Consider the following 24821-nt stretch of genomic DNA (forward strand, 5'->3'; position numbering starts at 1 on the left):
AACTTTGTGCTGCAAGGTGGAAATGAAATGAGAGTTCCTCTCCAACCTTTGCTCTTTCACAAACTCAGGGAAGGAGCTTCTGGGAGAGAAAGAACTTGTCTGTGATTCACCCAAGACCCCCAGAATGCAGCTGTTTCTCTGTCCTCTGTGCAGAAGTGGCTCTGAGTATTCTGATTTTTGGCTTGTATGATAAGGATCATTATTTACTCAGTTTGTAAAGTCATGCATACAAGAATTCGATGCATACAGAACCCTGAAGGTGTTGCCTTTAGCCACAATGTGCCTTTCTTCCTTGTGTTTTACTCTTTACTGCCACTTGTTCTGCGTGACAGATTCTGTGGACTTGATATCCCCATTCCAGAAAACTTCCCTGCAGCGGAATGGATCCCTAATACAGGTTGGCCTGCTTTGCTTTCTAGATTCTCCAAGGATAAAATACTGTACACAAATGAAGGAGTTTATATCAGATTTTTTCCCTTACCTTAATTTAACAGTGAACTGTATTAAAGTTTTGAGAACCATTGGCCTCTGGGGGTGTGTTGGCATGCAGGGCTGCCTTTCAACCACAAAGGAGCTGTGTGAGAAGAAGTGAAACAAATAGATTTTTAGGAATAGGTATGAACAAACAGATGGGTTTTTTTGTGGGGAGGGAGGAAGGGAAAAGGGCTGCTATCTCCTAAAGACTTATTCTCTGCAGATGCTGAAGTAGGAGCTATGTATTCCAACTCCCAGTTCTCAAACTGACTCAGTGGTCTAACTGTCCCTGATATTGTTCCCATAAGAAACAGATATTTGAAAGACATTGAAAATTATACCAAATTCTATAGTTCTAAAATACAATGATGACAAAAGTCTTGGTCTCACAAAATTTTATCAGAGCCATAAAATAGAGTATGAAAATACACTGAGCATGGCTCCAATGAAATTAAATTATAATAATTAAACAATCATTGTAATTTTTATATATATAGATAGCAAACAATTGAGACCACTTTAATTTTTATGTATATAGAGAGCAAACAATTGAGCAAACTTCAGAGACTCACTTGCGGTATATCTCTAGTATAGCCTGTACAAAAGGCAAGAGAAATGATGCTAATATTTTATCTACTAATAGAAGTGTGAGTTGAGAGGGCAGCAGGAAGCATAGCTTGGGGAGACAGAGGAAATAAAAGGAACATTAACTTAAAAAAGGTAAATGTTTCTCAGCATTCTTTCTCAGCAGAATGTACATAACTCCTCCTAGAATAAGGGGATTTCTGGCATTTAGTTAAGAGTCAGAATTTGATGACAAACCCTTAAATGCTACCCATGAGAAGCTGCCTGGAAACTTCCGTTTCTATGAATTCTGATGACAGCTGTACATACATCTTGTGTTAGGAACCTGGTGCTTAGAATCCTCAGACATTCAAACTTTTTTTTCCCCTTTTTCTTAACAGTGTGTTCTCATTGTTGTACCAGTTGAGGTAAAGTTCTGCACTTTGGCAGTGGCTTACGCACTTGCGGAAAAGGTTGTAGAGCAGAAAGTTGACTTTTTCCAGCAGCTGAGGTCTTTGCACAGGAATAGGGTCCCCATCATAAGTCAGCCTGGTCAGGAGTTCATCCAGTTTTTCTAGTTGCCTTCTGACTTGAAAGAGACTCTCTGCCAACAGTGTAAAGCTACAGCAAGACAAAGAATTAGTTTGCAATCTTTCTTGTAAACAGTTTCTTGGAACACAAGAACTACTGAAGTTCTTGTTTGGGGAAAATCAGAATCTGTATTGAATGGTGCTTTCCAGCTTTGCCCAAACTCCCATCCATCCATCTTTTGTTTACAGGACTATATAAATACGTTGGGCAAATCACCTGCTTTATCTTCAAAGATAAATGTTTTCACAACAATGCAACACTGTCTGTGATAATTTGGAAGAAATATATACATGGTCCTAGTGTTGTACATGCAGGGCACTTGTGCCAACATTAATTATTTCCTACAGCTCAGGAGTTTTGCAAAATGTATTCTTTAAAAGGACAATATTTATATAGAATGAGCAAGTTAACAAGACTAAAGAAGTGTAAAAGCAGTTAGGAAAAAGAAATCCAAACATACTTGATAACAGTCCAGTAGGATATGTGCGTATAAAATTACAATTTAAAGCTATTTTTAGCATGTTCATCGGGGAAAAAAGAAGTACTCCAGTGAAAAAAAGAAAAAACCTACACAGAAAAAAAAAGCAAATGACCACTTTTTTTTTTCACTTTTAAAATTTTCTTGATAATTTTCCTTCCTTTTTAACTATTACATTTTACTTCAGCTTTTCCATATGAGAGTTTTGATGGGAGAGTAGTGACCAGGATGTTGTGGCGACATTTTGTGAGTACACTATATTTTGAATATAATGCTATTTTCTTTTTATTTGCAATCACTTCAGAGTTGCCATCACAGAGACTACTGCCATTCAATCCCTACACAGTGTAAAGTCTGGAGGAGTGAGTCAAAGCATAAAGCCTCTACCCAGCTCCTGCCTAGACACAACTCCCACTGCCTTCAATGACAAACTCAGTCAGAACCATTCTTACTCAAGCAAAACTCCCAAGTGGGTATGTCTCATGTATCTGGAAGATACAAACCCAAAAATTAGTGATTGCCACGAGCCAGGCTAGTGTTCATTTAGAATGGCAAATGTTGCTTTTAGTGAGCACCTTTTAGTTATTTACTCTCTTAGCTGCTGGTGAATTTGCTGCTGTTGCAGCTGATCTAAAGGAATGATCGTTTCAAGTGCAGCAGACTTCCTGTGGTTTTCGGTGGAAGCACGAGGTCAGGGCAGGTTTACCAGTTCTGGAGCTGGTCGAGCCCCCCGTGGAGGGGCCCCCCGATGCAGGCGATCTGCTGCCGCCTCTTCCAGTCCAGCAGCTCCTCGGTCAGCATGTTGCTCATCAGCACATCGATCTCATGGATCACACGCCCGATCTTACCGAGCACCTCCTGGAAAAGAGCAAAGGTGCCACTAACTGACCACAGGCAACAGCTGCAGAATTCACCAGCCAGCATGAAGCACTTACCATGTTTTTTTTCAATTATTCTGAAAGGAACCGTGTTTAGTTCCTATTGCTTCAGTGACAGGATTCGTCATCCACTGTATATTAATTCTGAATCCCTATGAATTCTTCTTCAGTAATTTTTTTTTTTTTTGGGAGGGTAGGAGGGAAGAGTGTGGCATTATTTGTGAGCATAATATCTCCAAGATTTTGACACTTGCAAGCTCTGTCAAGTTCACTAAGTTCTGCTGTTGTTTTGCATCATATAAAATGCATTGTGTTTTTGTTTGCTTGATTTAATCATAACCCTGCCCTCATGGACTCAAATTGCTTCACTCTTAAGCTGTGCAGAACCATATCCTTGACTGAGCTGTTACTTAATTGCCAATTTCTTAACTTCTAGTTCAAATCACCCCGACCTGCCCAAACATTTTACAAATTTTTAACTCCAGTGAAATGAGTCTGCTCTTCTGAGATGAAAATTTAGAAAGGCACACATATGCATTTGAGTATTTGGTGCGAGAATAAGGGGAGAAAGCAGATAAACCACAAATGACAAAACATTGTCACTAACCTTTCTCTTGTAGTCTAAAGTATTGAGCATTGCCTGCAACGCCAACATTTCCTGTTTAATGAGGGCGCTGTTTTTGTCATTCTGCTCTGCAGGGGACGAAAAAAAATCTGTATAAATACGTGTGGGTGTGTGTGCCTGTTTATAAGGGGAGATGAGGAAAACAAACCACAACCAGGCTGCAGCAAGAACTAGTGAAAAAATAAACTGTGAACATCAGTAGATTATGCAACAGCCTATTTCATTTGAAAGGACTAGCTTTAGTAAAAGTTTAACACAAGGTTTTATGGATCCTGTCTGTAGATGTGTTTGTGGGGCAGGAAAAGGCAGAAAACATACAGGTGATACCCAGAGTTCTCTAAATTTCTCATCCCTGTGCATACTCCTGTGTATTATGTACATCTGGCTTGGATCAATGATTGATCTGTAAACACAAACAGCTCATGGTGTCAGCAGTTAGGCTAAAGCCCTTTGGACTTGATGTGAATTACAATGTCTGGCTGAGAGGCATTTGCAACAGAGATGAAGTGCTCATCACCAGGGGAATTTCAGCAGCCAGGAGCACTGGTCACTGGGCATTTCCCTCTCTGTCTAGTGTTTGTCCTTCTCTGGGTCAGGCACTAGTTTCAAGAGCCCCCAAGCTCACCCATGCTCTTTCACATGCAGCTCTTTCCCACCCTCACTTTCACCAACCTTTTGCATCTCTAATGCTACATTCAAAAAAGAAATTGGTGCCAACTGTGTGCCTGCTAAGCTCTGGATGGATGCCTTCCTATTGAGTCAGGGTAGATGTTTCAGTAGAGGCAGACCAGTAACCAGCACCACCTCAGCCACAGCAATTGCTCCCACACACTCTGAGCTGGCTGTGCTGGAGCAGAGCAGTGAAATTTAAGCCCTGAAAGTCATTTATTGACAGCATGTCTTATGTCAGTCCAGCTTTCAGGTATCTGTGTGGTCAGTAATTATGATTGACCTGATGACTAGAAACTCATTAAGCCATGGCAACTCTTCTGATTGCTGGGTCATATCCAGCCTTCAACATTTAGGACCGATGTGCTTAAGGACTTGGATGTTTTAAGCCCAGCATCTTTGCAGTTTCAAAGGAAGGTAATATAAAGATGTCTGAGCAGACACAAGCAGACCCCAGTTTCTTTTCTGAAAGAGATCATGCAAGGACTGCTCCACATGCAGATCTCAGGCACCACAGGCTGGTCAAACATGCATTCAGAGTGCTTACCAGCTGGTTATCACCACTGTGGTCAAAAAAGAACAGAAAGCCAAGTCAGAGGCAAGAAAAATCAGTTCTGCATGACTCTGGGAAATAGGAGTCCCTTCCACATTCTCCCAAAGAAAGGGCCATGTAAAAGGTGAGGATATTGAGAAAAAGGTTCTTTAAATTAAGAAATGTACTATTTTATATGCCATTAGGTAGCTTATCCATAGGAAATAACTATACTTCCTTTACCCTCTTAACCCCAAAAGAGTAATTTTGTTCCAGGACTAAAACTTTATATAAACCAAAGATCCATTTTTATGTTTACATATATTAATCAAGTAATGCACACAACCCCCTGATGCTGTAGTCTAGCTGCAGAACCAGCCATTTCCTAGGGAATCTTAAAATGAGTATAAAAACTCTTACCTAAACTCTGTATTGTTTTGTACCTGAAGTCAAATTCCTCCTGCAAGTCTTCCAAGTATTTCACATCTTGGTCAGTCATCTTTGACAGGAGAGAAATGAACAAATGCATGATGTAGTATTTTCCTTTCTTACCACTTGAAAACCCCTGAACAGTTCTGGGAACTCTTGTTTACTGTCTTGTAAACTTTATAAAGTACGATTGAATAATAAATTTATAGCTACAGATTTATTTTACTTGTTTAGAAAGTCAAATATCATCCTCTATCCTGCATTTGACAGTGGTTGATTCAGCTTTATCCCTTCTTGTTTACTAGTGCAATGACATAAAAGAAAGTAGGAACAATTGTGTTAGCCTGAGCTAAACTGAAATTGTTATGCCCATAATGCATAACATTGAAACTTTAAAGCAGGGCAAAGGGATAATTTTACATTTACCTAAATGGAAATTTAATAGGGGTGTGCAAAGCCAAAAAAGGTGGAGTCAACAGGAGTAGAGCTCACTGAATTTATTTACAGAATGTCTTAATAATTTGGATAAAGAAATGAAACATTTTTGCTGCTTTGGCATTTTGCAGCTTTCTTTTCATATGTGCTATTAAAAATATTAAAGATATTTTCTAGTAAACAATCAATAATAATTCAAAACATCCCATCAAAAGAAGGAAAATAAAACTGTACTTTGAAGGTCTATTTCTGTGCTGTTTATAGGAAGCCTTGATTTTGCCAACAACTCATAAACAATCCTTTTTGGTTTCCTAAGATGTGCACATTAAGAGTCTGAAAATACAGAAACTTGTTTGCTAAAGGAGCCCACACACAATTAGCCATTTTGGCTTACTCTTTATTTTTGGACTCTAAAGTTTTAAATTATATGTGTAAAGTATGAAATTACATGCACAAGGAGCTGGCTAATTTCTGCGTTCAACTTAATTACCTACTAAAATAACCCAGCCCTGCTATCTAGAAAATGTTCTCATTTTCAGTGGTCCTTCGGGGTGGCTGTGCTTCCCCACACAGGCAGGAGGAGCAGCTTGACAGGCTGCTGCTTTGTCTGCTCTGCAACTCTTTATCTACACATAAAGTTGTAAGATGAGACCTAGTATTACATTCTTCTGAATCTACTTTATCCTTCTAAGGGTTTGATCTCTCTAACCCTTCTTCTCTGTGAAAGAATGATGAGAGAATGCTGCTAGGATCTCTTTCCAGTATACCAGAAGTGTTTCCCTTGAACAACATATGGACAGGTATTTCAAATATAGTTTCTACCCTGAGACTGCTGCAAAGCTGAAAGTGGGGATAGCAAAAAAGCCGTGGGTACTTTGAATCCTTATCCTGCCTTGAACTGAATGGGCATTCTCTGAGCTTTCAAGGTCTCTGGGACATAGCTACAGGTTTGGCTCAGCCCAGCTGTGGCCTGCCATGGCATGAGAAACTCCTGGAGAGTGGTTACCATCAGCTGCCAGTGTTCTTGTCCCCTCATGACTCCAAACCACGCAATTGTGTCACGTAGCCTTCAGCTCGACAAAGGTCTCGGTGCATGACTCAGAGCTTGGGAAGGTTAAGCTACTGCTGACCCAGCTAAAGGAGGTGAAATTGCAAAAATACATTTTCTGAACTTCTCATCTTTTTAGAGACTGTAGCTATGCTCTTACTGCACTCAGTGGTCTGCCTGCAACTTCCCTGGGGATGAGTGTGACATGAGCTTTAAAATAGGGAGCTCTCACACTGAACCCAGACAGCTGCTAATACCCGAGGATCCAGGTGTGTCCTGAGCTGTCAGTCTGGGCAGATGTCCTTGGAATAATGGAAAATGGATGGTGTGTCTGTTGGCAAAAGTTGTTGTGCTACTCAGCCTAAAGATAGCTCAGGTGTGTCTGTATGAAAATCAGGTGGGCAGAGACAGCACACAGGACAAAAAAGGTACCTGAGCGCTGTTCTTGATCGCTGACACTTTGTGTTCTACATTTCTTTGACGTTCTGAAACCACAGAGCTCTGTAGAGACTTTTCCAGTGGTCCCTGGAACACATTGAACAGATAATTGGTGGGTGAGTAATATTAATAATAATAATAATAGGTGATAGAAACTGTACTGCAAGTTCCAGCAGAGGGAGGGAATTCCAAAGCCAGTGTTCAACATCTGCAGACTGCTGTAAACACACAGACAAGTTTAGTTCTAAACATTTGAAAAACATGAAGCTTTAACTTCGAAATCCAAGAGATTAAAAGGTGTGGGTATACTGCAGGTATTAAATATCAGGTAAATGAAATATAGATTATTAGATTTTTTAAAAAATATCCATGGCATAAGGCTCATATAGGAATACGTATTACATCCATGAGTGATTAACAAGAACATGTTTGTCTTAAAAATTCTCTCTGGGTTTTCATCATGTAACAATTTCCCCAAAATAAGTTTCATATGTAATTTGACTTTTTTTTTCTCCAAACAACATAAAAATTATCAATAACTCTATAAATCATCCAACTGTATTGGATGGAATGTCTTTTGCATTTCATAGTTAATATGAATTAATGCATTGCATAATTTATAATACACACATCTGTTTTGCAAAGAATAATCTCTTTAAAACCTTTCCTACAGATTAAAGTCTTTGAAGATTAGCTGTGACATGGAAGTCCCTCATAGCAATGTTTCCAGCAGAAGAGTCACTAATGAAGTTCAAATGTGAGTTTAAAGGGCAACATTTGGCAACCCCGAGTGCACACAAATCACTTCAGTGGAATGAGGAGACAGGATTTGGTTTGAAAAGCATGTGAGCAGATTAACATGGAGCAGATTAGTGAAATGTAATTCATTACCTGTACAGGCATGCTGGCTGCAGCCAATATTCTTCTTTCTTCTCTTAAGCAGTTTGAGATGATCACTGCTATATGCATGGGATTACCATGATATTTGCCCTGCAAGCACAAGTAAATACAACTCAAAAAAATTCCACAATTCAGGATGTCCCTCTGGAAATCACAAGCAACATGATGTATGAGTGTCTATGAGGTGCAGATTGGTGTGGGTGGAAAAGAGTCCCCTTTTCATGTGCTGGTTCAGCCTTTCAGGGCAGCGTCAGTTAGTGCCACCATCATAAAATATTCTGAACAATGTTCCACAGAGATTATAAAGATACAATTCTGAGATATATATAATTTGGAGATCAAATTGCTCCCCTGCTAACACAGCTGTTTTGAAAGGGCTTTCCTGTCAGCCTATTCTGGGCACGATTTTATCACACCTTCGATTTTCAATAGGATGTTGCTGCTTAGCATGTAGCACTTCTGCCAACAAATAAAGTTTGTAAGCATATCAATATGATAATGATGCAAGCAGGAAAGCTTCCTCAGCATAAAGCACAAGAGTTTAAAATTTAATGTCTATGAACAATTTTTCTCTTTTAAAAAATAATGTGCCTGAGATGAAGGAATAAGTAATTTTTGAACCAAGCCAAAGAATGAAAAAAAAATCTATATTTTTATACCACCATAAATAAAGTGCTGAATTGCTGACGCGTGACTGAGGACTGGGCACAATTTGAACTAATATTGGTTTATGCTGTATTTATAAAATTGGAATGATCCAGGACTCTCAAGCCGCTTCCTTTATGGTGATATATTCATTCATTGTTTCTCAGTATCCGTCATGCCTTTCATTCAGTATCATTCATTCAGATACCCTTCATTCACTGCTCATAGTGTTTGTCCATTCATCAGAATTAATCCATTTAATTTCTTTTCCTGTACAGTTCCCACTTCTGGACTTACTCTATTTTTTCCTCTTTATCATTAGTCTTTATTTTCATCATATCTCCCTGCCACTCAGAATCTCTTTTATTCTAGCTATCTCTGAATGTGGCACAGTAAGTTTATATACTTTGATACTTTATATTCTTTAATTGATGCCATATCTTCCTTTGATATCTCACACCAATTGTTATGTTAGACACAAGGGTGTGAATGCATCTGACAGAAATGTGAACACATTGCTTCTGTATGCAGCAAGTACTGTGGCATTAAACATACCTTTCTAATGCTTTTCACTAAACACTTCCTGTGAGCTTATGCATAAAATGTGTAATCTGAAATATGTTTTGACTTCAATTGCAAAGTAAAGAAATACCATATTAAAAATGATAGTTTTGATCACGGCAACTTGGTTTGAGTTGCTTGGTATTAAATACCATGTGTACTGTGGTTCCAGGTATGGACTAAGGCAAAAGATACAGGGCTCTTAAAACTAAATAACCAAGGTACCAAATGTTCCCTTCCAAGAAAGCTTTGACTGCCCTGTCATTGTTAGCAATGAAACAAAACTTTGTTTCTATGGTTTCTGAAATCTTTTCAGGACAGGAAAAGTACATGCCCCACAGTGCAGCCAGTGCACACCCAGAGTAGCCCCAGTGCTGTGCCTCCCTTCATGTCCTTAAAAGCAGTTCAGGAAGGTACTTTGCTCCAGCAGCCATCTGTATCTGAGGAACAGGAGTTATGAACCTGACTGGTTTTAGGAGCTTCTCTGTAAACAAGAAGCGGTGAGTAATACTACCCAGGACACACTATGCCTCAGATCAAACACCAAGCACTCCCTCCCTGCCTGCTCCTTCCTGGGCAGTGGGAGGAGACTCGATTGAGGATACACTGCTGATTTCCATGTCAAATAACAGTGCCAAAGATCCGTCACTACACATTTCTCCCTGGCAGCTCCATGGCTGTGAGGCCAGTAACTACAATGTCGCTGCACGCTTCCTTCAACACCACTGCACTTCAGGTCCAGTAATGTATTCACAGTCCCCTTCACTGGGCATATTCCCAATCTCTCTCTCTGTAGAGTCAGGATGTAGCTTTGGGAAGGAAATAGAGCCATGTGGGAAATGGCTGTGATCTTCTTGCAAAGGACTGAGCGAGGTGTCGTGTGGAACTGAGGTCCAACAGCCACAGCCAGGGCAAATTAACTGCAGCAGAGAGTGGTTGTGCTCCTGGCTGTGCTCCAGCTCAGTGCCTGACTCCTTAGGGAGCCAATCCAGGCTGCTAACTGGCATGGAAATGACTCATGCTTTTTTTACTGACTGGGTTTTCTGCTCCTTGGTGGACTGAAACTGCTCAGCAAAAGATCAGTTTATTATTAGGGATGAGCAGAGGTGAAGTTGGGAGAGGGGGAAACAGTCCTGCCTTGTTCCAGCTGTTGTGGCTAAGCCTGTCTCATCCATCTGTACCTTGATTAGAGGGGAAAAAGTCCTGTTACTAATAAGGTTTGGGATGAAAGCTGTGGGGAGAAATCTGCCACTGCTGTAAGACCACTGATGGGCATATTAATTCCTCTGTTAACTTCTGCTTGTGGTTGTTACTTATTTTTGGTATAAAACAGGGTTTCACCTTCCCCTAGATGACCAGTAAGTGTTCATGCCATACACTGGTACCTGAAGCTACAAAGCCTGAGGTTCTGTAGCTTACCTTTGAGGCTTTCCTTAGTCCTGGCTTACCACTGCCCAACAGAATTCCAGCACTGCAAGGGTTTAAAGGGGTCCAGAAAAACTATTTAACCAAGTCAAGAAGTAAATATCCTCTCTTGGAGCTGGAAAAATGCATTTATGTAGAAGAGGCTCTTAAAAAAAAATTGTGACAGTGGGATGTGTTAAAATTCCCCACAAAGGATACCGGTTATTAGGGACTTCCCTAGCATTTCTAGACACGATTCGTATGCAAAACTTTCAAAAGCTCTTCCTTCCTCTCCCTTTCTTTGTTTCATTAAGAGAAAAGCATCTGAATCAAAAGGTGCAGTGGAAATTCACTTTTTTTTCCTCCCTTTCTTTCTTGTCTAACTCATAAATCTCTAGAAACAAGCTGGGTCCATAGTGATTCCCATACTTATGCCAGGCTGGTGCTTCTTCAACTTGATTCAGCTTGAGTAGATGCCAAGAAGGTCAATGGAGAGCTGCCACCTGTGCTCCTGCAGCAGCCCCTTTTGCAGTAAGGGAACAGATGGATTGCAACTCATCAGTAATAAATGGATAAGTGAATTGTAACACTAAATATCTCAATAATTGCAACTTATTGAATAATGAATGCTGCTAAAAGCCACAACAGCCATGTTTTTGACTCTGGAAAAATAATAATACTAAAAAACTTCTGCCTGTGTTTTGTACTTCTCAGGTGTAATTACACTTTGGAATGCACAGCTTGGTATTCCCTTATTATTCACCTACTGCCAGCTCTTGTTGCTCTGCACTTCCATTTTGTCTTCAGTTGAGGGCAGAAATTGCCCAACATGACCTTGATTTCTGAATGACTATTGAAAACCATCTCTTAGCAGCAAAGAGTAGTTTAAGTTGGAAAATTAAGGAACTTTAACCAAAAATGGCTTGTGAGATGGGGGAATCCTAACTTAGAGTGAGATGAACACTAGCAGCCAGAAGAGGAAGAAGAATGTGGATTCTTCAGATATGCAAACTCGTATTAATAAGTTTAAACACGTAAGGAAAAAAATTATATTTGTCTTTTGACAAATACCAACATAGAGAAATTGACGATTCACTTTTCTTCTTTCAAATCAAGATATCTGGTAATACTACTGTAATTCTGTTGTTCTTAGAAGTTTTCTTTCTCCTCTCTTCTGTTCCAATGAGGTCTTTCCATGCCATGAGTTACAACAAACAACAAATTATCTTATTTGGACTGGATTCTTCTCAAGAACTACCAGCATGATGCTAAATTTAGGCAAACAGGGGGAACTTGAACTTTCATTCTGAACAGGTGACAATTTTCTGAGAATGCTGATGACATTTCCTTGGAGAAAACCTTCCTACTGCCACCCGGCATGCACTCTTTCCACTCCAGGGACATCTGTTGTGACAGTACCTTACTAGATCATGGAGAAAAACAAAGAGGCATTTCTGCAAAAACAGTCTGTACGTCATAGCATGCAGAGCTTATGCCCTTTAGCTAAATTTTAAAACAGCTTGAACTCTTTGGAGTATGTTAAAGGTGCATGAAACAGTGGCTGGGGTAATGCAAGGTTAGGTTCTGTAAGCTGCAAGGTCATGGAGAAACTTTAAAATACGTATTATGACATTTTAAATTCCACGTGCTTTCAAAAAGAACACCAAACGACTATCAGTTTTAGTATCTGCTTACTCTGACAGAAATGAAGAAATCCAGACCAGAGTCTTCTCTTACTCTTCTTTTCTTCCCATTTTTTAAACTTCAACATTTTAGCTGATTTTCCTGTGGGTGGCTCCATCACAAAGTGGATCATTCCCAGCCACACTAACACTGACTGATTTCCATGTGTCAAAGGGCTCTGTACACACCTATCAGTGAATATTGGATGTGCCCTATGTGAGCAGCTGGCTCTGTTTTCAGTGGGTAAAGCAGGGGATTAGCTGTTGGTCTCGACTTGTGATGTAGAAGGATGTGCTATGAAACTTTTAGAAAGTCAGTTTGCCTGATTATCTCTGTGTTTTCAAGGTGACCTATAAAAGGACTTGAGTAAGTTTTGGTGCTTTCCAATTCTGAAAATTGTCTCAGAATTTGGTCAGGTTTTAGCTCCTTTTCTCCTTTTTCTTTTATTTTTCTTTCTTTCTTTTTTTTTTTTTTTTTAACTCTCAAAACCATCAGCTGTATTTCTTCTCATTTCTGCTAGAAAAAGCCCTTCTTGAGCCTTTTAATTGTATACAATAGGAGCTTTACTTGGAGGTGTGGCAGCGTTATTTAGTAAGACCATTGAAGTGTTTGTTCATACTGAATGAATATTTAAAGAAGCTGATGGAAGGGAGGAGAGATAGGAAACAGCAAAACAAAGTCAAGTAAAATTACATTTCCTTCCCTATTGCTTACTTGTGATATGATTCTTTTACAAAGTCTGGTACTCAGCATCTTTCTGGAAAAGCAAATATCTCATCTTTCATAAAATCAAAAACAGGGAGAAAAACCCCTTTTGTCTATCATTTCATTTTTTAAAAGAAAGAGAGATTTGGTATAGCTGTGTATCTCGGATGTGTGGGTGGGAAGGCATAGCTGTACATACATATTTCCCGTTTTCACCTTCAAATATGACAAATAACACTTCACCTTGATTTGTTTTCTATCTTTGCTTATGCATCCAGGCAGAAAGTCTAATGAAGACAACAGCTGAATACAAAGAAAGAGTTGGTCCTTGTGTTAGCCTGATAAATACTAAGTGCTTGGGAGTTTTTTGAAAGCTTGTACTTAAACAGGCAGTATTCTTACTAAAAAATCTTCTACTAGAAAGATGCCTCTGTTTTATCTAGGTCTTTAAGAGGAAGTGCCTGTGAAACTCTCTGTTTAGACTGCTCTTGTTGTACTTTTATTTTTAGATTTCTCCTTCCCCCTCTCAAAATAGGTGAGAGAACTTAAAGGCAACCTCATTGTTTTAGAAAACTCCTATGATGTGTGGGAAGTCCTAATACACAGCTTTGTAGTCTCATAGTTTTCTCATAGTGTATGATGCATAACTTCCAGATGATCATAATTGTTTCTGGGGACATGTGCAACTAAATTGCAATAGGCAAAGCTGTAAAAGCACAGTGAATGAGCTGTGAAGGCAGAGGTTTTTTCTCTACTCCTCAAATTCTACTGCTGGGTCCTTCCCAGCAGACTCTAAAACCACTCAAGGAATAACCTACAGAAACAGCAGATTTCTGTGCAGGTAGGGAGAGATAAAGCTACAGGAAATACATTTCTGTAGAAATCATCATCAGACAATTGAACTGTATAGACAGTGGGTGAATAATGTAGGGTAGTTCTTATTTGATATTTACTTGAGAATAAATAACTTCTTTTTAAAATGAGTTTTATCTCGAAGTGGGCAAAAATACCATGTTCCCGATGAAATAGGGTAAAACATCAGAGGACAGAGATCTCCACATGCCCCTCCTCCTCTGGGCACAAAGACCTGAGTATTATTAACTAATCTCTCAGGCAGATGTTCAACTGCAACTGGGCTCTTAATTCTTCAGAATGAACAAAGCCCACAAGAGGTTATTTAGCTTGCTTGTATTTTTACTTCTGCCTGCAAGTTAACTCTTTTTCATTCTACAGAAACAAACTGAAAGTTTAATAAAATTTTTTTGTGTTCTTTAAATAATAACTAGAAACCCCAAAGTATTTTACTTTTAACAAGTAACTTTTTTCAGCCTTGTACCAGTAATTTTTAACAACCTTTGTTAGCTGCAGTCACCAGGCTGCAGTTGCTAGGAGCAGACACCTAGCTGCTTCAGCAAACAGACTTCTGTGCGGGGTTTCCCATCTGCACGCCAAAATTCTCTGTAAACAGCTTTAATGGTTGTACTGAAAAACTCACTGGGAGCAGTCTAATACAATCTGAATTGTGTTAGGCAGCAGGACATGCTGGTTCAAAACACATCCGACCTTACCGTGTTGAGTTGTTGATCTGGCAGGCTACACAAGTGCTAAATACGTGTAAATAACATTTTGAAATGGATCTTCCGTGGCTTATTAGGAACTTTCTCTATTTTGTTCCATTCTCACTCGTTTGTAAGCTTTAACAGGAAACTGCAACTAAAACATCAATGGCTGTTTCCACTCTTTGCAACTGTTTCTCAGCACAGGGCTTATTAGAATTGTTTGTCGAGCACCAGCTGGAATGTGTTGTTTTGGATCTAACGCTGTTTTGTCCACTTTCTTTGATGTACTGAAATGAATAATCTTAGGATTGTTCCTTGCATTCCTTATGCATGTTCCTTTCTGGTACAGAGGCTTTTGTAAACTGTCACTTGAACAAGAGAAACTTTATTTGTTCACTTAGTTCTATCTGGAGAAGCACAGGGGTGTTCAGTGCCCATTACAGATGGAAACAAACTGGGCAGTATAACCAGGAACATGACACAGAATCAGGAATGCACTGCTGGGTTACTGTTTTAAGCAGCACCATGTAAAGATGGATTTGTAGGAAAAAAGTGCCTTAATATGTGTTGTTTCAGATGACAGAAGATACTTTCAGAAGCTATTCCAGACCTTTCCATAAAAACAGCCAGAGCCGTGTAGGATAAAGTAATGTAACTAAAGAACTATTTCCCAGCTACTTACTATAACTTCCAAAAGCTTGATTTTATATAACTGGTGGGTGTGAATCAGCAGCTCTGGTGCTTCTGCCTGACCTCTCCCTTTGTAAACAGACCCTAAGGTGTTAATGGTGTGTGTGCCCACAGACCTGCTCATCCAGGCATAATCCCATTACCCTCCCTCTCCCCATCTCAGGCTCTAGCAGGCCTGGGGAGGTGGTAAAGTTCACCAATACTGGAGAATCTGCTGTGAGAATTAAATGAATTTCATGAATATACATAATTTACAGCAAATTGTTCCCCAGAGCACACACTATACTCATTAACTCAGGCTTCAATGGTAAATGAGCAGAGCAGCCCTTCTTACTCCTGAAATCTGTTATTTCACTTCTATAAAGGAAAATTTATGTAATCAGATTTCACCCTGAATACCATAAATAGAGAAGTGACACAGATGCATGTTGCCATTAATGAGAAGGGATTGCTTTCAGAAGTTATCTTGAGACTAGAGCATAAATAAGGGCTTCAGTTATGAGTAGGATGATTCTGGGAATTTCTGCTTTTGTCCTGATGGGGTTGTCCTGCACCTGTCACAGGGCACAGCACAGACAGAGGCTCCTCCTGAGAGCTCACCTGAACCCACACTTGGGCCAGGCTGCATTTCATGGAGCTAATCCTTGTCTATGAGGAGTGCTCCAGCTTTCCAGCTTGGAGTGTGTGTGTGGGGAAGGTCATCCCAGAGCTGAACAGGCAGTTGCCATCAGCACCATTCCTAAATGGAGCGGTGGGACATGGGGGCACATCTCTGATTCCCAGGCTGCCCTGGGCTCCCTGGCTGCTCTGCAGCCTGCCTGCTCTCTCCCAGCCCAGATTTTGGCATGTGAGCCAGGAATGTGGACAGTGCCCGTCTTTCATGAGAGTCTCTGAGCACTGAATCCACTGGGGGCTTACAGCAGGGACAGGTGAACGCTGTCACAAACATTCCTTCTGAACACTGGGATGTAAGCGTCCACAGGCCAAGGTCGTGCAGACTCCTACATCTGCAATTTGGTTCCTAGAAGTGCCAGGCAGCTCTTCCAAGCTCAACATCTGCCCTTTACATTTTGTTGTCATAACAACAGCACAAACCACCTCCTTGTGACTAATCTGCTTTGCTTTTCTCCATTTAGATTTTAAGGAGAAAGAACTGTAAGCGTGGTTTCTCCGCTCTTTCCCCCACTGCCTCTGAACATTTTCTCCCTCTTCCCTTTCCAAGACTGCTGCTGGGGGATGCAGGAGCTCTCTAGGAAGATGGACAGAGAATTTAACCTTAGAAAGAGACTGTGCTGTTCTGTCTCCCACTGAAGAGCACAGCAACAAAAGGCTGCTCTGCTATAAAAACGAATCCAATTTACTGACTTGAGAAGTAATAATAATGTAGGAAGCAAATATGAAGGATTTTAACCTAAAATGCTGACCCTGATTTTAATACAGTATATGCATTTATACTAGATTAATGTCAAGAAGAAGAGATGTTTCAATGAAAGTAAGAAATAGAGAAGCGAATTACAGAGAGTTAGCAGTGACCACAGCTGCTTAGCTAAGTTTCTTAACACTATTTTTGAGTGCTTATAACTTTTTCAAATTACATATTTCCTGAAACACTATTCAGTGTTTCCTTTTGCCTGCAGATAATTTTGGAAATGTAAGCAGTCTAAGCAGCAATGACACCCTCCATAGTTATTTCTCTAATGTTGAGAGAATAGCGATGGTCCCTGTGATCTAAAAGCAGGGGTGCCAGGCAGACTCATCTTCCTGCTTGGACTTCTGCTCTTTGCCCTTCAGAACCCCCAAGGTTGCCCAAAACTTTGTATTGCAACTGAGGCAGGCAGATTCTCCCTTCTTTCACTATTTCCATTCTTATTTTCACAGAACAACTAACATATTTATGAATGATGTTTCAGTAAACAGAATAGAAGATTTTCTCAATTTGATAACAAAAATCTCAAGGAAATCTTTTAGGTGAGGTGTGCTTGGTTGTGGTGCTGGAGACTCCTAGCAATAACACTCTCCAGACTCGGGAACAGCATGGGGAATATTGATCCTAAGGAGTCCTTGTCTGTCTAGAAAACAGCTGCAGAGGCCACTTATGAGGTGTGCATTGCTTCCTTTCACTAACCATCCAGTTGTATTTCTGATTAAATGTTAGTCTCTCCTTTTGTGTTTTTTCAAGAACTGCAGGTAGCTTTTGAATAGCTTTTGTGTGTTCTCTAATTGAATTTTTCTTCATTATTGCTATTGTCATAGCCTTTCCCACAGCTCAACACACTATGCTGTGTACACAGTGATAAGTGCTGGTTTCCAGCACTATCTATTTTGTCAAGTGTTACTCAATAGGGTAACACAATTTGGCTCAAAGCAATGAACAAACATTGCACTCAGATCTTGTATTGTGGTTGGACAGCTTTGTGTGTGTGCACCATGCACAAGGGTCTGTGCATCTGTGTGTGGTTCAGAGGGGAAGGAAGAGGAGGGAGCTGTGAAATTTCAAAGAAGTGCTTGCACTAGAGAGCGAACCAGAGATAAAGGTGGGCTTATGGTAACTAACCTTCAGAGAAAGTCAAACCACCTCTGTTCACAGAGTCACCAGATAGGAAAAAATGTTAACAAAAGCAACTTCCTCCCCTATTTAGGAACCCAGTCTTTCCTCATCAGTCACTGAAAAACCTCATTAGTTTCACAGCGTAGCATTCCAGCCTCCTGTTCCCTAGGTGGTGTGTTGGGACAAAAAGGACTGTGGCATCCTGCTCTGTACATCAGTCACATTTTTCTGGTGCTGTCTCACAAAGCTGTCACAAACTAGCTCAAACTCCAAGAGTTAGGTATCTGCAAGGGCTTCCAGCTGTGGCTGGGAAGCCAAATGCCCGTTTCCAATGTTCTCACATATTCAGCAATAAAATGCAACCAGCCATGCATTAACAAAAGATTAGACCCATAATTAGATAATTTGTATACTCAGAGTTAAGGACATTACAGAACATACTGTCCATGCTATGTGTCATATTCAGTCCATTAATAACACTTGACAGTTGATAACAAGGATGGGCTGTCAGCTGATTTCAGCTACTGTAGCATTTCTTTACTGATGTACTTACCTAATCAGTGAAGAAATAACTTTAACAGCTGCAGCAGGAGCTGTGCAGCTCTACAGAACATGCAGCCCACACCTTGGCTGAAAATGCATTTATCCTCCATGTCCTACACCTTCTCACTAGTAACACAGTGGTTTACACAAAAGTGAAAAAATTCTGCTGTCACAGATTTCTTAAGACAGTATAAATTATTTTTCTTATCCAATAATAGGTTGTTATCAAGCTTTGCAAGAGCCTGGTCCTACTTCAGGCTATTCTAATTATTTTGGAGATCAGAATATAGGCTGTGAGTGATAGTGTTCAAGACCAGGAAAAGCTCCAACAGTGAAAGTGCCATCCATGTTTGCATGTGTATTTTGGAAGTGAATGGACAGCTTTTTTTTGTCTAAATTCAGGTTATGTGTTGTCTTAACACAATGAGGAAAGGTCAACATTAATTAGTGATGGGGAGAGCTGCTGTTTTGTTTTTTTTTCCTCACCTAGAAACATTCTACTGCAATATTCAAGATTCTGATCCTGTTTTATAAGCAGTATAAATAATTGCAGTATCACACATGTGCTCTCAAGGACTTCATAACACTGTTCAGCTGTAATGGGGAGGCGGGAGCATTTTGGCTTGTTCTGGAATTGCAACTCAGACCCTAGCACCTGAGAAACCATTTAATTACAAATCACCTGAAACTCCCCTCCTCTGGCCTTTCTGGAATGACCCTCCTTTGCTTTGTGCTCTTGCTGAAGCACATAATTATACAATTTCCAAACATGACAGGACTTGAAAGAAAGAGTTTTTATTCAGGCCATTTTCATACTGATTATTACATGAACTCAAATGAGTTCACCCAAGGCCTGATTGCTTGGCTTAGTGTGCCCAGTTTGGCAGAGCACACAGAGGTGATGCTTCAAGATTTGGTAAAAAAATTAGAATAAAACAAATGGGGCAGAGAGTAGAAGGAACAACAATGAGAGGCTTTAATTTTGTATAGCTTGTATGTAAATATGTTCTAGTCCTTCTGCCTGTGCACATTGTGATGGTACAACCATAAATGCATTGTCTTTTAAGGCAGGAATACAGTAGTGTAACTGCTTGGCCTCAAATGCTCTTTCCATGGATCTGCTCCTGTAGAAGAATCCTTTATAGGGTGATACAGCTTTGTGGTAAAATGTGCCAAGATCATTACAAAAACAACAGGATTTCTGCAGTTGAGTAAATCTAAATCTGGTGTTTGAAGAGTACTGAAGTTATGAAAAGTGCCACTCCAAAAACCAGAAAAGAAACAAACAGGAACTTTATTTTTAAATTACAGGAGGCTACTTGCATAGCATAGGATGAAAAAGTGGCAGCAATGGAAATAGTGTCATATTTTTAAGAGGCACCACTAGGGATAATGAGTAGAAAGACACAGCCATGGAGAGAACCAAGTAATTGATGAAATCATGCTAAGATTTTCCAGGCCAGTGTGTATGTATGTACATATGTCTCAAATAAAGAAAATGTTTGGCAAGCAATGTAATTATCGTTTAAGTACTTATGGAAAACACCATCAAAGAAGAGAAAATCCCCCACATTTTCATTGAACTCCATGGCATATCTGCTTTGTGCAGAAGACAGATAGGTGTCAGGAAGTAGGTGACTAATGAAGTGGAACTCTGAGAATCCTTGCCTTAGATACACAATTATTACAGAAACATTCAGCCAATCAAAATAAATATCATTTTGCAGAAGCCTAACGGTAAATCCTGTACGTAATTCATAACAAATAATCCCAGAAAAGCATAAAGCAGCAAGCATGCTAATGATTTACAGAGGTTCCTTTTTCATGGTGCTGCCTTAAGCCCCAAGCATGTATTTTATTCCTTAGTTAAATATCTGTAGGTGTCTGAGAGGTGGTAATTACATTTGTAATAAACATGAGCATCTATAAGCACTGTATTTGTAAGAGCTCAGTGAAACACAGATACGCACAGAGCTAAGAAGTCACAGCATTTGTATCCAAGCTGCATGCATTGAACAGGAATTACTGCTCCACAGAAAGACAGTGGAGCTGTTATTTGGAATTATCTTGCGGAAGGCTCAGTTTTCCCAGAGCTGCTCGGAGTCTGCGGCAAGCGGGGCAGCTCTGAGCTGGGCACTGGAACAAACTGCACTGCACAGAGCCCGAGCACTGCCTCCAGAGAGCAGGGAGAGTGTGCAGGGCAGTTTGGCCTTGGAAGCAATGACCCACCTGCAGCAGCTTCCTGACTCTCTTCAGGTTGTGGATCAAGAGCAGATTCTTCTCCTGCGAAACCCGGTCCAGCTGTTCGTCCACCTGTATTATCAAATTCTGCAAAAGGATCATTGCCATTGCTTCATTGTTGGCTGCAGCCTCCCTAAAGAGTCAATGAACAACAACAATGCACATTTTAAATGCTGTATGATGTGTCAGCCTAGCAGTACAGAAAATTATAATCTATTCAGAAATCTAGGCAGCAAAAAAAAAAAAGACTTTAAGTATATGGTGACTTGCCTATAGTAAGAGCTTGTGAATATTGATTTTTATGATTTTGTGGGTTTTTTTATTATTCCTATAAATATGCATATAGAGAGGGTGAGGTGTTAGCACAGACAGTAGAGTCAGCCAGAGGAGACAACTAGGGTTTTCTAGCCTCTGGTCCAGTGAATATTTAAATAATTCCAGCTCACTTGTCAGAGGAAATGGGGCTTATGCAAACTGTCCTTCTCACTCAGTCACACAGATATAATTTCTGAGTTTGCTGCCCAGTTTCAGACAAAGTTGGCAACAGGCTTGAAGTCCAAAAGATAGAATTCTTACAAATTTCATGGCAATCTGGCAGGTTGGTAGAAGAAAGGAGTCCAAATTAGCGCCTCCACTGAGGGAAACAGCAGCAATAACTTGCTCCAGGAGGCAACAGCCAGATGGCCAGGCAGAAGAGACATCTCTTCACACCAGGCACCAGCTGAGCCTTCCCCCAGCCAAACTATTTGGGGATACAGGAGGACTCTGAGGCTACTGGTCAAGGGTATGTAGGGGACACAGGACACAGACACATCCAGGCTTTACTGGCTGTGATGATTGTGGTACAGCTTCGTATGTGCAGGGCAATGAGAAAACTGAGGAGGAAAAAGTTTGGACAGCATGGCAATCTTGTCCTTGGGATAGCCTCTCTCCTTTCCTCACAAACAGCAGGTGCCTGTTTGACATATGCCTGCTAACTCCAGGTCTGGCAAAAAGGAGATTTTAATGTTACCCATGTTGCCACAGCCCCATAAAGATGGAGCTACAAACCATAAAGAAAGATTCTATTCCTTAGCAGATTTTTCCCCTCCCTGCACAGTAGTCCTCCAATAGTCCTGTGGAGTTAGCTTGAAAAATTGATATGTCTCTTTCTGATACGACTAATAATTTTTTTTTCTTTGCATTTAGTTTTGAATCTTCTTAAGATAACTCTCAAGTGAATTGAATCCAAATTTGGACATAAATGGACCTCCTAGAGAACAGTTCCTGTAAACAGCTGGCTTGTTCCCCAGAATTATCCAACTTTAAATGCAATTCTGGACAAGTGAATAATTTTATGCTGCAAGAGGTAAGTGTTTTAAATTTCCATTTAAAATTAACTTGTATTTTCTTTAAATCAATTTTTACTGGATTTTGTTTAGGAGTAGGTTCCATTGTGAATCTTCACCTCGCAATATTCCCTAAATTGAAATGGCTAAATCCATTAACTAGTGAAATAGTATTACTGGAGTGTAGATACCTGCACAGTTTGTAAACGAGCACCCTAAAGCCTTCCAGCAAACAAAAGAATTGTTGGTGATTGAAATAAGAGGAGACAGAATGGATGAAATCCTACCAGTCCTGGCTTTCTATCCATTGCGCTAGCAGGTGCCGGATTTCCATGGGGAAGTTATCATCATAGAACTGGTCCACCTGCTCCAAAAACTTTATTTCCAGTTGTTGAACTTGACTCCATTGGGACATGCTACAAAAGAAAGGAATTAATGTTTGCAACTGAAAAATGAACATGAATTACTAATGTAAACTGCAGAAATTGGTTATTTTCATTGTTGCTCTTATATACTTTGACGTTTTATTCTGTCTTTCAAAACAGGTGGTACTTGAGTAATTTTAGTCAGTTAAAGGGAAGAGGGAGAAAAGTGAGCAATGCCATTAAAGAAGTTTTGGTTCTTACACTTGAATGGGCACATCTGTCAATTCCCTCCCTTTATGTAAATTTTTGAGATACTTTACGATGCTTATAACATGACAGAATTTACACACCATCTCTCATCAAGAGAAGAAGTTTAGGATTGTACTCTTCAAACCTAGGTAGAACTATTGTTATTGAAGGGTAGTGGAAAGCAATGATTTTGCTCTCTTAGTGAATTCAAACCACTCAAATTTTTCCTAAAGTCATCATGGTTATGTGTCACTGTGTGTTCCTAAAGCCCCATATTTTCTGTTAGGAGAGTACTGCTTTGCAACCTAAATCTAGTAAATCTCTACCTTAAATTGCCATAGAATTATATTTGATGTGCCCTGGGGTCTGAGTTTAGTGGGCTCTGCCAACATCCTGGTTCCACAGCAGAGGTGTTATTCCATTTCATCTTAACAAAAGACACAAAATACATTCAGGGCTAAAGACTGAAGAGAGTCAACAAACTATGGATCTGTTGGAACACTTTTGATAGAAACTTTTCCTGAAGAAAAAGACAAGATTTCATCAAAATGGACATTTTTGTAGAAAGCTGACCTTTTCATATGCAGCTTTTCTATTTCCAGTTCCAAATTTTAGTTGCAGAATGTCAACAGTTTCAAATAAGGACATCATATCTTAATGCTGTAGTCTTTCATTTTGCATTTTTAAAGCCAGAAAAAAAAAAAAAAGTAGTATCTGAAGGTTTAATGGAGTCCTGAGCACTTACTCATGCAAAAGTAAAAGTGACAGGTTTTAGTTTCTCAAGAAAGGCTGACAGGATGATTCTGTGTGTGCTATGAAGAACACTGTATATAACGTCAGTGGAAATGTGCCCAGTGACTTTTCCCTCCTCTTTATTACTTCCATTCTGACAGGAAAAAAATATTGCCTGAATATTTACTTTGTTTTGTAAAATTGCTGAGGAGGAGTTAGGCACAGGAGTGTTTCACTGTGTTGCTGTATTGACAGTTAGAAAAAATCCCAAATGTTATTTCTGGTGATACATACAAGGAATCAAATCAGAATGCAATAATAATTTATAGAATAAAATCTGAGAATTGTAAAGGTTTGGAAGGGACCTCCAGGATCACTGAATCTGACTTTAACTTTTTTTTTTTTTTTTCCTGAACTCGCACTCGGGAAAAAAAAATGAAACAGATTTTAAAGTCTGTTCACTTTCAGTGGGAGTTTTTATTGTAAATGCTAGTGACTTCTGGTGATTATGATATCCTGAGAAGATTAGTAATGAAATTTAATATTTTTATCTAAAGTTTAGAAAAATAAAAGAAAAAAAAGGCAAGATTTTGTCCAGCCTGCAGCCCCCTTAGGGCTGCCATGTAAGTTGCAGTGATGCTCCCATGCATTTGCAAAGCACACCGGTAGCGTTTGTCCCTGGGATTTTTGTGATGTGCTCCCTTTGCACAAAAGGTTTTGCAGGGACAGCTGAGAAGGTCGGGCAGTTGTAGCTCTTCGTGAATGCCCCCTGAAGGGAACTGAAAGAAAGTTTTCAGGAAAGATGGGGCAACACTGTCTACAAGAGAGGACGGGGGAATAGTCTCAAAATGAAAGAGAGTAGGTTGCGATTAGGCATTTTAAAAAGTTCTTTACTGCGAGGGTGGGAACAGGCTGGCCAGGGATGTGGACTCCCCATCCCAGGAGGTGCTCGAGGCCAGGTTGGATGGGGCTCTGAGCATCCCGGTCCCTAGTGCAAGCTGTCCCGTCCTAACCACCTGTCACCGTAAGGCGGCCGGCAGGGAGCGGGTGCAGCGGGGATGGAGCCGTGTCCGGCCGCAGACCAGCCCCGCTTTTCGGCTCCCCGGCTGCCGGCTTTGCCCTGAGCCCGCTCCCTCGGCCCCGCCCGTGCCGGGGGTCGGTGCGGGCCCCGTCCCACCTCATCCCGTCCCACCTCATCCCGTCCCATCCCATCCCTCTCGGAGCGCTGCCCCCGCGCCCCGCCGCTCTTGCCTGTGCCGGCTCGGGCCGCTCTCCGCCGCCGCTGCCGCCGCCGTGCCCCGGTGCCTCCCCGCGGGCTTTAAGCGGCCGCGCCCGCCCCCGGCCCGCGGCAGCAGCGGCGCCTTCCTGTGCGTCAGCCCCGCTGGGCCCGGCTAGGCCTGCCCGCCGCCTCTCGCAGCAGCCCTGGTCCCCACAGGGAGCTGGGCAAAGATCGGAGCCTGCAGGGAGCTGCTGGCCTTCAGGAAGCTGATAAATACCGAGATCTTTC

At 40.7% G+C, this 24821-nt stretch overlaps 1 protein-coding gene across 1 annotated transcript in view; it reads right to left on the minus strand.

Moving 5' to 3' along the window:
• STAT4 (signal transducer and activator of transcription 4) overlaps positions 1 to 24618 on the minus strand; it is a 40273-nt gene extending 15655 nt beyond the window's left edge. The window contains exons 1-10 of the mRNA XM_058028208.1: positions 24566 to 24618; positions 22256 to 22384; positions 20629 to 20773; positions 8053 to 8151; positions 7156 to 7248; positions 5232 to 5310; positions 3593 to 3678; positions 2814 to 2965; positions 1501 to 1659; positions 482 to 574 (exon numbers count right to left, since the gene is read on the minus strand). Of these exons, the coding sequence (XP_057884191.1) occupies positions 482 to 574; positions 1501 to 1659; positions 2814 to 2965; positions 3593 to 3678; positions 5232 to 5310; positions 7156 to 7248; positions 8053 to 8151; positions 20629 to 20773; positions 22256 to 22383 (1034 nt within the window). The 5' untranslated portion in view covers position 22384; positions 24566 to 24618. The remainder of the gene's footprint in view (positions 1 to 481; positions 575 to 1500; positions 1660 to 2813; positions 2966 to 3592; positions 3679 to 5231; positions 5311 to 7155; positions 7249 to 8052; positions 8152 to 20628; positions 20774 to 22255; positions 22385 to 24565) is intronic.
• Positions 24619 to 24821: the final 203 nt, after the last annotated feature.

This window comes from Melospiza georgiana, chromosome 7 (genome assembly GCF_028018845.1).
Source record: "Melospiza georgiana isolate bMelGeo1 chromosome 7, bMelGeo1.pri, whole genome shotgun sequence".
In the NCBI taxonomy this organism is placed as follows: domain Eukaryota; kingdom Metazoa; phylum Chordata; class Aves; order Passeriformes; family Passerellidae; genus Melospiza; species Melospiza georgiana.